General features: G+C 43.8%; 1 protein-coding gene across 1 annotated transcript; it reads right to left on the reverse strand.

Annotated features, from left to right (window-relative positions):
- Positions 1-383: 383 nt before the first annotated feature.
- On the reverse strand, positions 384-12,373 carry ada (adenosine deaminase). The gene is made up of 11 exons (XM_046396631.1): positions 12,217-12,373; positions 8,889-8,950; positions 7,696-7,818; positions 6,456-6,599; positions 6,259-6,374; positions 5,323-5,447; positions 3,390-3,461; positions 2,755-2,856; positions 2,499-2,566; positions 2,263-2,392; positions 384-1,104 (listed from the first exon to the last, which is right to left on the reverse strand). Exons 1-11 carry the CDS (start codon positions 12,346-12,348, stop codon positions 1,000-1,002), a joined length of 1,179 nt encoding a protein of 392 aa, XP_046252587.1. The 5' UTR covers positions 12,349-12,373; the 3' UTR covers positions 384-999.
- Between the last annotated feature and the right edge of the window lie 613 nt (positions 12,374-12,986).

Here is a 12,986-nt window from a genome sequence, read left to right on the forward strand (position 1 = left end):
TTATCTGTAAAGCTATGATTCTGTGTGTCCTCTGTGAGATCTGTTCTGAGGTGACGAAAACACATGTGAGTTACCGTAGAGTCAGGAAAAGGTTGACATGCAATAGATTTCTTGATAGCTTTTATTATGCCCAAAGATGCTTTTAATAAGTGTCATAAGTGTTATACATGAAAGTGCTTTTCTTAGTGAACAATATTTTAAATAAATACGTACAGCAAAAGAATTGGGAGAGTAATTATGAAATGCAAAGCCGCATTAAATCAGCTGTGAGTTGTCCACGGTTTGTCTAGGTGACACTATGGTGCCACCTAGTGTTCAAATGTAAGACGACACTTATCGGTATTTCGCCGTTTCACCTGATGTGTCCTGCATTTTTATGTGTGTGTGTGTGTGTGTGTGTGTGTGTGAAAAGCACTCATGTTTCTAACACTGGATTCCCTCAAACAACTGATATTCACAGTAAACCATATTTTATCCCGAAGGCAGCTCAGTTCTCAGCCTACACACCTTTCACTTCTCCTTCACCACATGCTCTCACCCAGAAGATATACAGGACACCATCGCTTTTGAGCAATGACACAAATGAACAACAAATACCCTGTATCCTTCCCTAACAGGCTGACAAGGTGTTAAAGGTAAATGGGTTACTGTGCATCAAAAGCTTCCCTGATTCTCTTTATGATGATGGAATGTAAACACAGGATGTCATCCAGACTTTCTGCTTCATAGAGACCAAACACTCAGCTACAGTTCTTGCACCTTGCAGAGCACCATGACATCCTCTGGACCTGCAGTGTAAACTAAAGCACTGAAGGTATCTCGAGTGTGTAGATGGAATACTGTAAAGGCAACAGCTATTTGAGATATATGTGACATATTATTCTATGGACTTTATTTCTCATTACAAATGAGGAAAAAGACATTCTGCCTGTGTCAGGCGGGGACGTTCAGAGCGGTTTGTCCCTCCGTTAGTTTCATCCTCGGGCTTCCTTGCCAGGTTTAAAAGGAAGCGTTCTGAATCATCCCGTAGGCCTCATACAGTCTGTGGAGGAGCTCCTTCTTCTCGTTCTCAGGCAGGAAGCATGACCGTGCAGCATTGATGTTCTATAAGACACAAGAGGACAATGAGGTAAACATTTATTGTGCTTCTAAACAGCTGGAGCTCTCCTTTAAGGAGTAATTCACAAATTTGGGAAATGCATTTCACTTTTTTTCCCAAAAGATGAGAAGATTGATGTCACACTCTTGTTTGTATAGTAAATATGAGGCTATAAAGGCTGTGCACGTGATGTTGCAGTAGGTGGAAATCACCATGGATACAACTACTGACTACTGACTGACAAAAACATCTAAAATAGGAAATGTGCAATTGTCTGTACAAGCCTATTCAACATACACCATATGGACAAAAGTATTGGGACAGAGTTCTTTATTATTGAAATCAGATGTGTTATGAGGCTGCTTGTCAGAGATTTGGGCTCGGCCCCTGACTTCCAGTGAAGGGAAATCTTAATGCTTCAGCACACCAAGACATTTTGGACAATGCTATGCTTCCAACTTTGTGGCAACAGTTTGTTGAAGGAACTTTTCTATTCCAGCATGACTGTGCCCCAGTGCACAAAGCAAAGCTCCATAAAGACATGGTTGGATGAGTTTGGTGTGGAAGAACTTGACTGGCCCACACAGAGCCCTGACCTCAACCCCATCCAACACCTTTGGGATGAACTGGAACGGAGATTGTGAGCCAGGCCTTTTGGTCCAACATCAGTGTGTGACCTCACAAATGCTCTACTGCATGAATGGGCACAAATTCCCACAGAAACACTCCAACATGTTGTGGAAAGCCTTCACAGAAGAGCGGAAGCTGTTAGAGCTGCAGAGAGGTGGCCAACTCCATATTAATATCTATGTATTTTGAATGTGATGTCATTAAAGTCCCTGTTGGTGTTATGGTCAGGTGCCCAAGTACTTTTGTCTACCATACAGATGTGACTGGCATCAATCTTCTCATCCAATTCGTCTCGTCTTGCTCTGCTTATGCAGCTCATGGCCAGAAAGTGGATCAGTGTAAACCTGATGGAACCTGGATGTGAAGTACACACACGCTTCTATTATGCAAGCTTTTGTTCCTGTTTTAATTAGTGTCCGAGAAAAGCATTGCCATACACAGGGCATCTACTCCCCATGCTGTCATTTCCAACCATATTCAAATGCCTTCATCCCTGGAAGCACTGCTATAATTATTCATGCATTTGATCTCACCAGTCGTTTGAATTCCTCCTCAGTGAACCCCATGTATTTGTGCGCAATGTTGTAGTCGAGGTGTATGTTTGAGTTGAAGATCAGGGGGTCATCTGTATTCAGCGAGTAGTTAGCCTTGTCCTTCATCAACCTGCTCAAGAGGAGCGCCGGAACACAAGCAAAAATGAATCGAGTGCCCAAATCTGCATGAAAGCAGGTTAAGCACCAGAGTGTCCTGTAAAATAAAAGCAGCTCACGTGATGACAGGATGCTTGGTGAAGTCTGCGTTGCAGGCGCCCGTCAGCTTACTGGAAACAGGACAAGTCTGTAAACAGGACAGCAGAGACAGACAGGTAAGGACAGCAGCCTTTCTTCTTCCAGCTGTGATGCTTAAGACTCCACTAGAGGCCAGCATGTCACTGTGATGATGAATGATGAAGCACGGACTGCATGTTTAATAGATAACAGGCACTTTTACAACAGAGCTGGTGGTAAATCTTGATAGCTCCATACCTCAAAGTGCATATTCTGAGCCAGCAGTTTCTTGTACAGGGCTTGGTCTTTCAGGGTGTTGTAACCATGTCCAATCCGTTCGGCCTTCAGCACTTCTACTGCCTAAAATAACACACAGGGGTCACGAGGTGGACGCAAAAGGTTACAAACAGCAAAAAATCCTCCATGCGGCGCGTCAGCAGAATATGCAGGCTATTTCTAGAGGCGCATTCGCAACTCTTGTGGCATAGCTGGACTGTCACTTTGAGGGATGGCTTCCTCAGCGAGCGGCCACTTAATATGGAAGCCACCGTCCAAGTTTTACACCAAAGGATTTGAGACACGGCAGCAGATGGACACAAACGGTGAAAAATAATTGCAATGTGTGCATCCACACATTTGCATTAGTATGTGCATTCCTTTTTGCTAAATAAAAATCTCCACTGGACTTCAAATGACCTCCTTCACTGACTTCATCAACAAACACAAAACTTTTTCTGTTTCTTTTGGATCTCTGCCTCCGACAGCCGGTTTGCTCATTTCTATTGTCAGTGCGTGACTTCATTGTTTTGTTTAGCTGCTCTTGTAAATTAAAGCTCTCGGATGACTCCTTCGCCCCGTCCAGAAATGTCTCATGTTATCGTCGAGCGGCTCACCTCCTTCACCACAGACGGCGGCCCCACCTCTCCCGCGTGGACTGTCCTGTGGATCCCACGGCGCGCTGCTTCCTGTCAACAAAATCAATCAAGGAACACCTCAGCACAGCCAAACATCTGGTTTTCACATCTGCGCTGCTGCAGCATCTACTGAGGCGCCTCTCATCATTTAGGCATGTTTTTGCATACGTCTGGGGTTCGGGAGGGGAAAACGATGTTGTCCCAGTACTGTGACGGAGCGTAGAAGCAATAAAGAATAAACGTATGCTTTTACTATGTGTGTATCTTGTCATTGTGGAACCTAACACAGATAAGACTTCATCTGCATGTGTGTATCTGGAGGTCATGCAGTTATGAAGATAACCCTCAGTATTAGTTTGGACTCTGCTCTGTGAAATCTGCTTCATGTTAATAATTGAAGTGCTTTCTATTCATTGCATCAATATCAGTTCTGCCTGACAGGATTTCTACACTGTGGAAGCGAGCGGAAACTCCCTTCTGGACAACTGAGCAATGCGCATAACATCCAGTATTGCTATAATAATAATAATGTACTAATGCTGTATTTCTATGGATACAGTAGAAAGAAGAAGCGGCACATAAGCAAAGTGAGCCTTTCCACCTCTACACACACGCTGTTTGGACACTAATGTTTAAAAAAGCTCCTTAAGCCCTGAGTCTCCTCCTGGCATTTCATGCTGTTAGTTGACGGTTAGTGTTGCCGTGGTAACCGAGCTCAGGGCCTCTTTATTGTGGTTCTGGCGACCGGGAGGAGGAAGCTGCTAAGAGAAAGTCAAAGTAGACTGCAGTGTTTAAGCTATAAATGACTGAGATACACGTCAAAAACATTTCAATGTGTAATGACAGAAAACCAAAGCAAATAATCAATAAAAATGTCCGATGCCTACGAGGTCAATTTTCACTCATTCGCTGCAATTTATTTTCTAATTTGACTGAAACAGTACGAACTGTCCCCATCCAGCCTGTAATTAATTTCAGGTGAGATTTTGTTGACATCCTGGGCAGCCGTGTATTAACTGATTAGTCTACCACATTTATTATGGTCTGACAGGCAAACTGATTTACTACGGTATTCTCTGAATTAATCAATAAATGCTGGCTAAAAACCGAATTGGATTTTTCTTAAAAGCCTCAGAGCTTAAGAGAGAACTTGTTTGGGTTCGCTGTGTGTCGCTCTCATACTCTCATGTCACAGTTGAAGACATTTAAGACCTCATCACTTTGAAACTATTCGCTGACAAATGTGAGAAAGTACGGCTACAGCTGACTGCAGCCTTAAAGCTTGTTGCCACTGTGACAACACGCGCATCTTGATGGTAAATGAGGGTGTGCACCTGCATGATATTATATGTAGGCAGACAGGTCCAAACAGATCTTAAGTACTTCCTTAAAGTCTGTGAATTGATGAATGGGGTTTCATGAGGCTACAGGGAGGACAACATGTTTCATAAAACACGTTTAAGCAGACTCATACAGAGGTGCTTTGGGCTAAACTCTGATGTCGGCATGCTAACATGCTGAAGTTCAGCACCCATAATGTTTACCAGCTTCAGCATCTTAGCCTAGCGTGTCAACATGCTAACATTAGCTAATTATGAAATTAATTAAAATTTTGACCTGGTGAAAAATGAATGCTACTCCTCCTGAGGGGGACACTAATGTCTGCACCAACCCAATCAAGCCAAGCAGTCTCCTTCTGTATTTACACTGTCTGCAATGTTCCTCCAGCAATCACACTTCTTGTTAAAGCTTTTTGAAAAAGGTGACATTCAAGGTCACAAAAGCTGGCCCAACACGTGAGGCTGTAATTAAAGTAGACAGCCGTTACAGGTACACGTCAAAGGCCACACCTGCTCTCGTGCTTCTGCAGAGACTGCCTGTTGATTTCAGACTGACACCTCGACACGCTCACCTCAAACGCACTCCTGTGTCCTGGACAGGTTTCACAGCTGAGGGACTCATCGCCTGCCAGATCGACGGCGACCACTCCCTCATGGCGGTATTTCTCACACAGATCCACGACATCCATGGACCAGTCTGCAATAATTTAAAAGTACACAATTTTACCACACGGTTTGGTCCTGCCAATTAAGTCAAACACACAGGCAGGTGATGCAGCACAGATGAAATACAACGTCTCAGCATTCTGCTACATCCGCCTCCATCAGTCTACAGCTATGACAAGCACAAGACAACTTACACAGTATACTGAATACACTCAGGCCTCACTTGGTAGTATTTCATGTTTTCCTAAAAACAATCTACATTCTCTACTATAAAGACACAATCAGATATCCTCCGTATGTTCGAACACAGAACAGATGAGATGATGAGTTGCGCTCTGCTGTCGGGTTACACCGGACAACAGCTGCATGGATGGAGCAGAGCAGGAGCCTCATTTAGAAAACTCTCACTACAAGAGCCAAGTACAAATAGCACTGCTGACTTGAATGTTCGAGGCTATGTGGGTCACCAATTAACATTTGAATTTTTAACGGAATTAAATGTGAGAGGCATCGTTATGCAATCTGGCTTCAATTCACCACCTCATGTTAAGCTGCCAGTTTCCTGTCAACACTGTTATGCATAGCTCAAAGTTTACAGAAATGTGAACGGTGTCAGGTGTTTTGGGTTTTTTTTATCTTTTTTGTTGCCAGTTTATGTTTAGAAAATGCTGTACGCGCATGTCAAGGCCTTTATTAGGCATATGCAACAGTTAAAAACAAGCCCTTCCTGTGGTGTTCCTGCTCATTATCTAACAGGAACAACCAGAGGGAGAGGACAGTACAGTGAGGAACCTTATCTCACAAGGTTGTTTTGGCAGACAGAAGCATGAACAGTTCATTACTTGGCTTGTGGCGCATGCAGCATAGAATGGACCTGGCTTTGATATTGAAGGCCCTCTCGCCCTCTCTGAGGCCCTCGTTAACCAGGTGCACCACCTCGTCTGGGCTCAGGTCACCTCTGAGTGAAGAGAACATGCAGTGAGCCAAAAGGACAAGACAGGTTTCGCCAAAGCCTGCAGATACTCGAATAAAGACTTACTCTTTCTGGTTCCATGGTATGGGATCCACTTTAGTGTTAGCCAGGAAATGTGGGCTGTATCTGGTCTCAACATAAATCACCCCCTCCTTGGCTTTGTCCTCAACCAACTCATAAGCTATCCTCTTTATGGCCTCTCTGTCTCCACTGAGAAAGAAAAACACACAAAATTAACCACATTGCTCTCTGATAATCTCTTATCTCAGTGAGGCAAGTAAAACCATCAGCCGCTGCTAATCCACTATATAAACAGCGATGCTTACAAAACAAGCAATATAAGAATTTAAGCAGAGTTGCTGATATGACGTCAGTGATTTAATTTAAGCAACTCCTACACATGCACCTGCACGATTGTGCTGCATGACAACACGGGGTTGTGATGTGAAAATGATAGGAGAAGAACAGCTCCATTTCCCTCTTTAGATTCAGCAGCACATTTTCCATCCCACATCACGTGACGGACGACAACCCAACTTCCAGCACTTACACTGAAAGTGAATGCTCATCGCGCAGGCCTGAATGCCTGTTGTTCTCCACAGCCACTAAGCTCATACAACAATTCTGCATGAGCTAAACTCAGCTAGCAAGTTCCCTATATTGTTGAAGCCATACTGCACACAAGGCTTTCAAGAGCCTTGATACAGAAGGGTCCATTCAGCACAGCCGTGCACTGTGGTCCAGCCACTACAGCCTGTCTTTGTTGAGAGCTTTCACGGCTGTTGAACATCTGAAAGACTGTTTTTTGGTCTTTTATTAACAGTTCAGCCCTGTCGCTGGAGGACTAAATATGAGACAGAGAGACATCGGAAAGGGTCCCCTGAACAAATCTACTCTCCTCTGAGTTTTATTGCCAAGGTGACACTTGATCTTGACAGTGATGTGTTCCTCTCCTGCATGTCTGGCATTTAAAACCAACCCAGCCTCCATCGAGCTCTAGAATTACATTGCGTAACCTGCTGTGTCTTACAGCCCGATACAAGTTTTACTACACACACTCTGGCTTTAAGAGACTTTGAATGCATCATCATTGTATAACTTAACTGCACGTGTGATAATAAACTAGAGTGACTGGACTTTGTCGCTCACTTTAGACTGGAGTGAAATTCCTGTGACACTAATGAGCTGAGCCCGGACTTAAATCGCTCGAGTAATCGCTCTTTATGCTTACTGCCGCCTGCTCAGCAAGAAAACACCTTCGGAAATTATGAAACTGGACCATTAAAGGGGACACGTCCACACTTACGCAATCACATGCATGTACTCGGCAAACTTGTCCAGACACTCGGTGAGGGTGGAAGGCTTTTCAAGAATAATAATCTGTGTCATCTCTTCCACAGTGTTTGCTGGCATAGGGATGCCACGTCTCCTAGAGGATGGAAAATAAAAACAAACAGTTCAAGGACAGTGTTGAGGTTCAAATGAGCACTTTAAACACTTTAAAAAAATCATTTTTCAAAAAGTGAACTGATGGCTGTTTTTCTGTGTGATGATTTGTGTGATTTTGTATGATTATTAAAGAAAACATAAATAAAAGGAACCCCTGAAACAAACCTGGTAAGATACTCTGATGTCTTGGGTCTTACATAAGTATCTGAGCGTTAAAGCTGCTCTAATTTATATTTTCACATTACCAATGGGTGAGATGAAAAGAGCCGCTCATAGTGATGAACCCACAGGGAAATATCACTAAACTCAGCTGAACACAGTAGGGTTTTTTATTTCCAGCTCTGCAGGTCCAACGTACAAAAGTAAACTTGTTTTATTTTGAGCAAAGCGACTGTGCCAGGTGTTTGTCAGGTATCGGTAGAGAAAGCCAACAACGTACACTTCAGTGTGGTGCCTCTCGTGTTTTGCTGAGATGTGCTAGACTTTAGAGTTGAACACAAAGTGCTGCCATACTAATCTGCTCGACATCCACGAGAGAGAGAGAGAGCGAACGGTCATCAGTAACAGGATGATGCAGGTTATGCTGTCTAATGTCATGTTAGGTGCTGCAATACTTTAGAATGAAGCCTCGTTTTCATCCACTCCCGTTCGCCCTGCTAAAGTAACTGCATTACGCTGTTATTACCAATCAACACAATCCTCAAGCGTTTCATTGCACGGCTGTCAAAATGACTTGTGGCGTGGGAGCTGCTGCTGAGTCCAGCGCAACATCTGGTGCTAAAGTTCAGTAAACTTCAGCTCTGAGTGTTCGGCTTAATGTCAGAATGTTACGCTGGCTCAGATGCACTACGGAGGATTTTGGCAGGCTCAGCTCTGCTTTATCTGTTGATTTTGTTATGGACTGCAACTTAAATGTTTTGCTTCACTCTCACGGCTCTCATTAGTGTCGTTCACGATGGAGCTGACAGTTTGTTTTCAGCCAAAAAGGACAAAAAAAAAAGAAAGAAAAAAACCCCAAAAACCTCTGACGCCAAAGTCAGACACACTTACTTGGCCACGTCAAGAATAGTCTGCACCCTGATGGCGCCATCGAGGTGCACATGTAGCTCAACCTGTGGATGACAAGCATACACGATAATGAGTAATCAATCAGCCAATCAAAACAAATTATTTTCAGACGGAAGGCCACACGCCTGACTGCGCACTACATGTCACATGAGAAGAGAAACGAGAAACGTCAGTGGGGTTAAAAAGAAAAAAGAGAGCAGCAAAAGGGAGCGCTGAGGCGGCGAAGTTCAGAGTTTTGGCTGCAGTCCATCATGAATGCAGAACGCATGAGTGAGCAAAGCATGGTGAAAAGGCCAGGGGTGCCAGAGACGGGTCGGATCTCCTTCCAGCACCCAGCGCTGTGATTTAATCTGGCAGATGACACAGATAAATCACGCTCCCCCTTCCAACAAACGAGGCCTCGACTACACTCGCCAGCAGGGTCACACTTAGATTAAAATTTTCGCACCACAGACACTCAACCTTATTTCAGGTTGGGAGTGATAACGAAGGAGAAAATGAGGATTAAAGCCAAATTAAAGCTCCTACTGTGTACCAAAGCAAGGGTGCACTGTGCTAGTTTCACGTTTTCCAGCTCATCTTTTCTCATGCCGTGTGTTCTAATATTCAGTATTTGCCTATCACGTTAATCAATAATGGAAATGATCAGCCGCCGAAGCTTTGTATCACATAATGAATTTCACTCCTATGGGGCTCCTTTGGAAAGGGATGACGTCACATCCTTCCCTGTGCCAATCAGGTCTTAACAAAACCTGATCAAAGCACAATCGCTCAGTCCTGATGAAGTATTTCTGAGTTTGTCACTCTTAATAAATAATACCTTAAGACTGTTAATAATGTGTTTTAAGCATTTAAGATTCTGAGCCACGTTTTAAGGGCTTAAAGCTGATTGGTTCAACTCTAGACTAATGTAAAAATCACAAATCAAAACAGCTGAAACGTCATAAGACTCGGCTGGATCCATAAAGAGAGCAGTCAGTGATCCTACTCATGACCACAGCTGAGCTTCATCCAAGAGAAGAAGAAAAGTTCTGACGCCAACAACATGTGTTAAAGGATGGATTTGGAAATATGCAAAATGTTGAAACGCTCTGAGGGGATTTTCTGAAGAAAAATGCTGAAGATTTGAACACAACACGACGCGCAGGATGGATAAAACTCACCTCAAACAAGCAATGAGGGTGCAGAGATATTCTGTGTTTTTGGCCATTGACGCAGCTTTAAAGTGATATTTAAGTGAATTTCTAAAATGACTCTGGAGCTGCTGAGTGCTGCCAAATTCATGAAAAGATGATGAAAATAAATGCCATGATGGCCGACTGCTCTCTCACTGCCTCCTTTAAAGGAAGGTCAAAGCCTGTGCTGCGTCCATCTGTGTGACAAAGAAAATAAAAATCTTGGGATCAGATGGTTCGACCCAAATGTTTACAACGAGAGGTAATGTGTGCTGCTGAAAGTATTTGAGTGTCTCTTTTATTTACATTTATTTTCTTCCCTTAGAAGCCTGCTGTGTCAGTGACCCCGAGCACTCAGACATGCTCACAGACAGGGGACAGCTGGTCAGCCAATCTTCAGGAAGTCCTGTGGCAAATCATTCAGTGTGCACATCACTTCCTGTGGTGCTTTGTGATAAGTTATGTAAGTCAGTGGGACTTACATCCATCTGAATCTGCATTTCAGCAATCCAGCAGTTACTGTGCAACGGCGTCACGTCCACTGACTGAACACGTGTGCAGGTTCTAACAGTCGGTTTTTAAAGAACGTGACTGGCACCTAAACGTTGCACAACTTTGTGAAACCAGAACGTGTAGGAAGTTCCTGTCGTGTCAAAGATGAAGCGCAGCGCTGCGTTTCAGTTCAGCGGGCTTCAGCTGTGACTCAATGCAACATTTTAGCTTCTGTCTGGATTTGTCCTTCAAATGGTTTCACTTTCACAGTTACAAGTTTCACACCATTATAAGCTGTGTATATATAAACATATGTTTTGTTTTTTTTGTTTTTTTTGACTGTTGGTCAACCAAAATAAAGTTGGTGAATTTGGAAAGGCATTTTTCACTATTTTCTGATGTTTTTTAGACTAAATAATTAAGATGGGACAGAATTTTATTTACCCCGAGGGAAACTGTTGTGCAGCCGTCACAGCACAAAGTAGATATTAAAATAATAAAATTTAAAATATACACAATAATTAGGATAATAAGGATAGTAAGGATTCTTGGTGAGTTACATATCAGAGACAACTCATAGTGATGTATCTCAAGTACAGGTGAGTATATACGGTTAGTGTGAAATGTTCACTGATTATGTCCATGACATTGGACTTAATGCCTTATGAAGTACTACCTGAGAAAATAATCAGGTGGTTAATCAGCAATAAAAATGACTGTTAGTCCTTACAAGCTCCATTACTACATGAAGCTGAAGCTGCTTCACTGTGAGCCGGTGAAGGCTGCTGCAGACAATGAACCCCAGCAGAGGTATCAACTCTACAACCACAAATTAATATTTAATCAGATTATCTCTGCAAGCAGTACACAACCCACCCACTAAGGCCTCTCCTTCATGATCTCTCACCAACACACACACACACACACACACACACAGCCCATGTTTCTCTGCTGTGTGCCCGTCTCCGTAACTGAGTCATTTCCTGCCTTCTTATCAACCGTCAGGTCCTGGGCAGACCAGGTGCACAGTCAGCACGGAGACTCCAAAGGGCACTCGTGAGTATGTGTTTCGCATGTGCCTCAAGTGCATGTCAAATGAGGTGCAGTTAAAGGTGCATTCCGATTTGTTATGCGAGTCAGGTGCTTCTACCAGCAGATGAAAGAACTGCTGTAAAGCAACCAGGCGACGATAACGCAAAATAAGTAAGTTTTTCTGTGGCTTGAAGCTCAGCCACACGCATTAAAGGTGACTCCTTTGTTCTGTGGCAGAGCAAAAAGGCAATAACCCAGCAGGGTCTCCAGCAAGAAGCCCCGTTCGTTCATATCAGCGCGGCTTGTTGGCTCTTGGTTAAAGCCGGCACAGCTGTACTAATGTTCTTCCTTGTTTACCTAAAGGTCTCAACACCACGACAGCGGCTATTAAAAGTAGCTCAATAATATTTTATTTTTGTTGTAAGAATAAATTTCTTGCTTCACATGTCAACCATTCTTCTCCTTCTTGTCACAGGGACTTGTGCAACACTGAAGAGCGTTTGCGCACTCAAAACACGCGTAAAACCAGGAAATGTCCCACCAATAATTCATCACTTTTGTTTCCCCCCATACTCTAATACTCACAGCGCAGCGTAGAGCTGGTAACGTACCTTTGGCTTGTTGAACACCATTTGTTCAGGGGAGAACTCGGCCATCGTGCGGAGCTTGAGTGTGCTGGTGCACAGAGAGCGGAGGACTGGGGAGCAGAAGCCTATCGCAGCTCGCCAGGCTGTTATATGCATGAGTCAGGGACACGCCTTTGCCCAGCCAACTACAAAACTACTGGCCAACTGCCTTTATTTTACAACAACCGACGTGAGAAGCCGCGGCAGGAGGCAGCGCGGTTCACTGTGCGTTAAGGTGCGCGGACTGACAGGTAGAAGGATTAACGGCCCGGTGCGGCAGCAGCTTTGCGCCCATGTGATGAGAGCTTTACCGCCGGGCTAATTAATTCTGTCAAACCGTTACACGAACTGCCGCAGGCTATTTGTGTTAAGCAGCCTGCGTGTAGGCTTTAAAAATAACAGGAATTCTGTCAGGACCACGAGGAATGTTTCCAAAAAGATCTACTACAAGGTGGTTCGTGGCTCCCCACAAGACCCTGAAGAGTCCTCTCCTCACAGAGGGAACTCAAAGAGGGACGAAACACGACACGAGGCCCAGCTTAATCATAACATGTCCTAATCTTATGGGATTCACCTGTAAACATGATTTTAAAGCACTGACAGACCAAAAGTGACTCCTGTTTCAACCGGAGGCTTAAAACATGATTAAATACAACAGAGATTTAGGGGTTGAATTTGACAGTTCGACCTGCAGGCCCAAATAAAAGATCAGTTAGCCCACAGAAAACTAATTGACTAATTGAATAATCGTTCAA

The sequence above is a fragment of the Scatophagus argus genome, chromosome 8 (genome assembly GCF_020382885.2).
Source record: "Scatophagus argus isolate fScaArg1 chromosome 8, fScaArg1.pri, whole genome shotgun sequence".
NCBI classification, from domain to species: domain Eukaryota; kingdom Metazoa; phylum Chordata; class Actinopteri; family Scatophagidae; genus Scatophagus; species Scatophagus argus.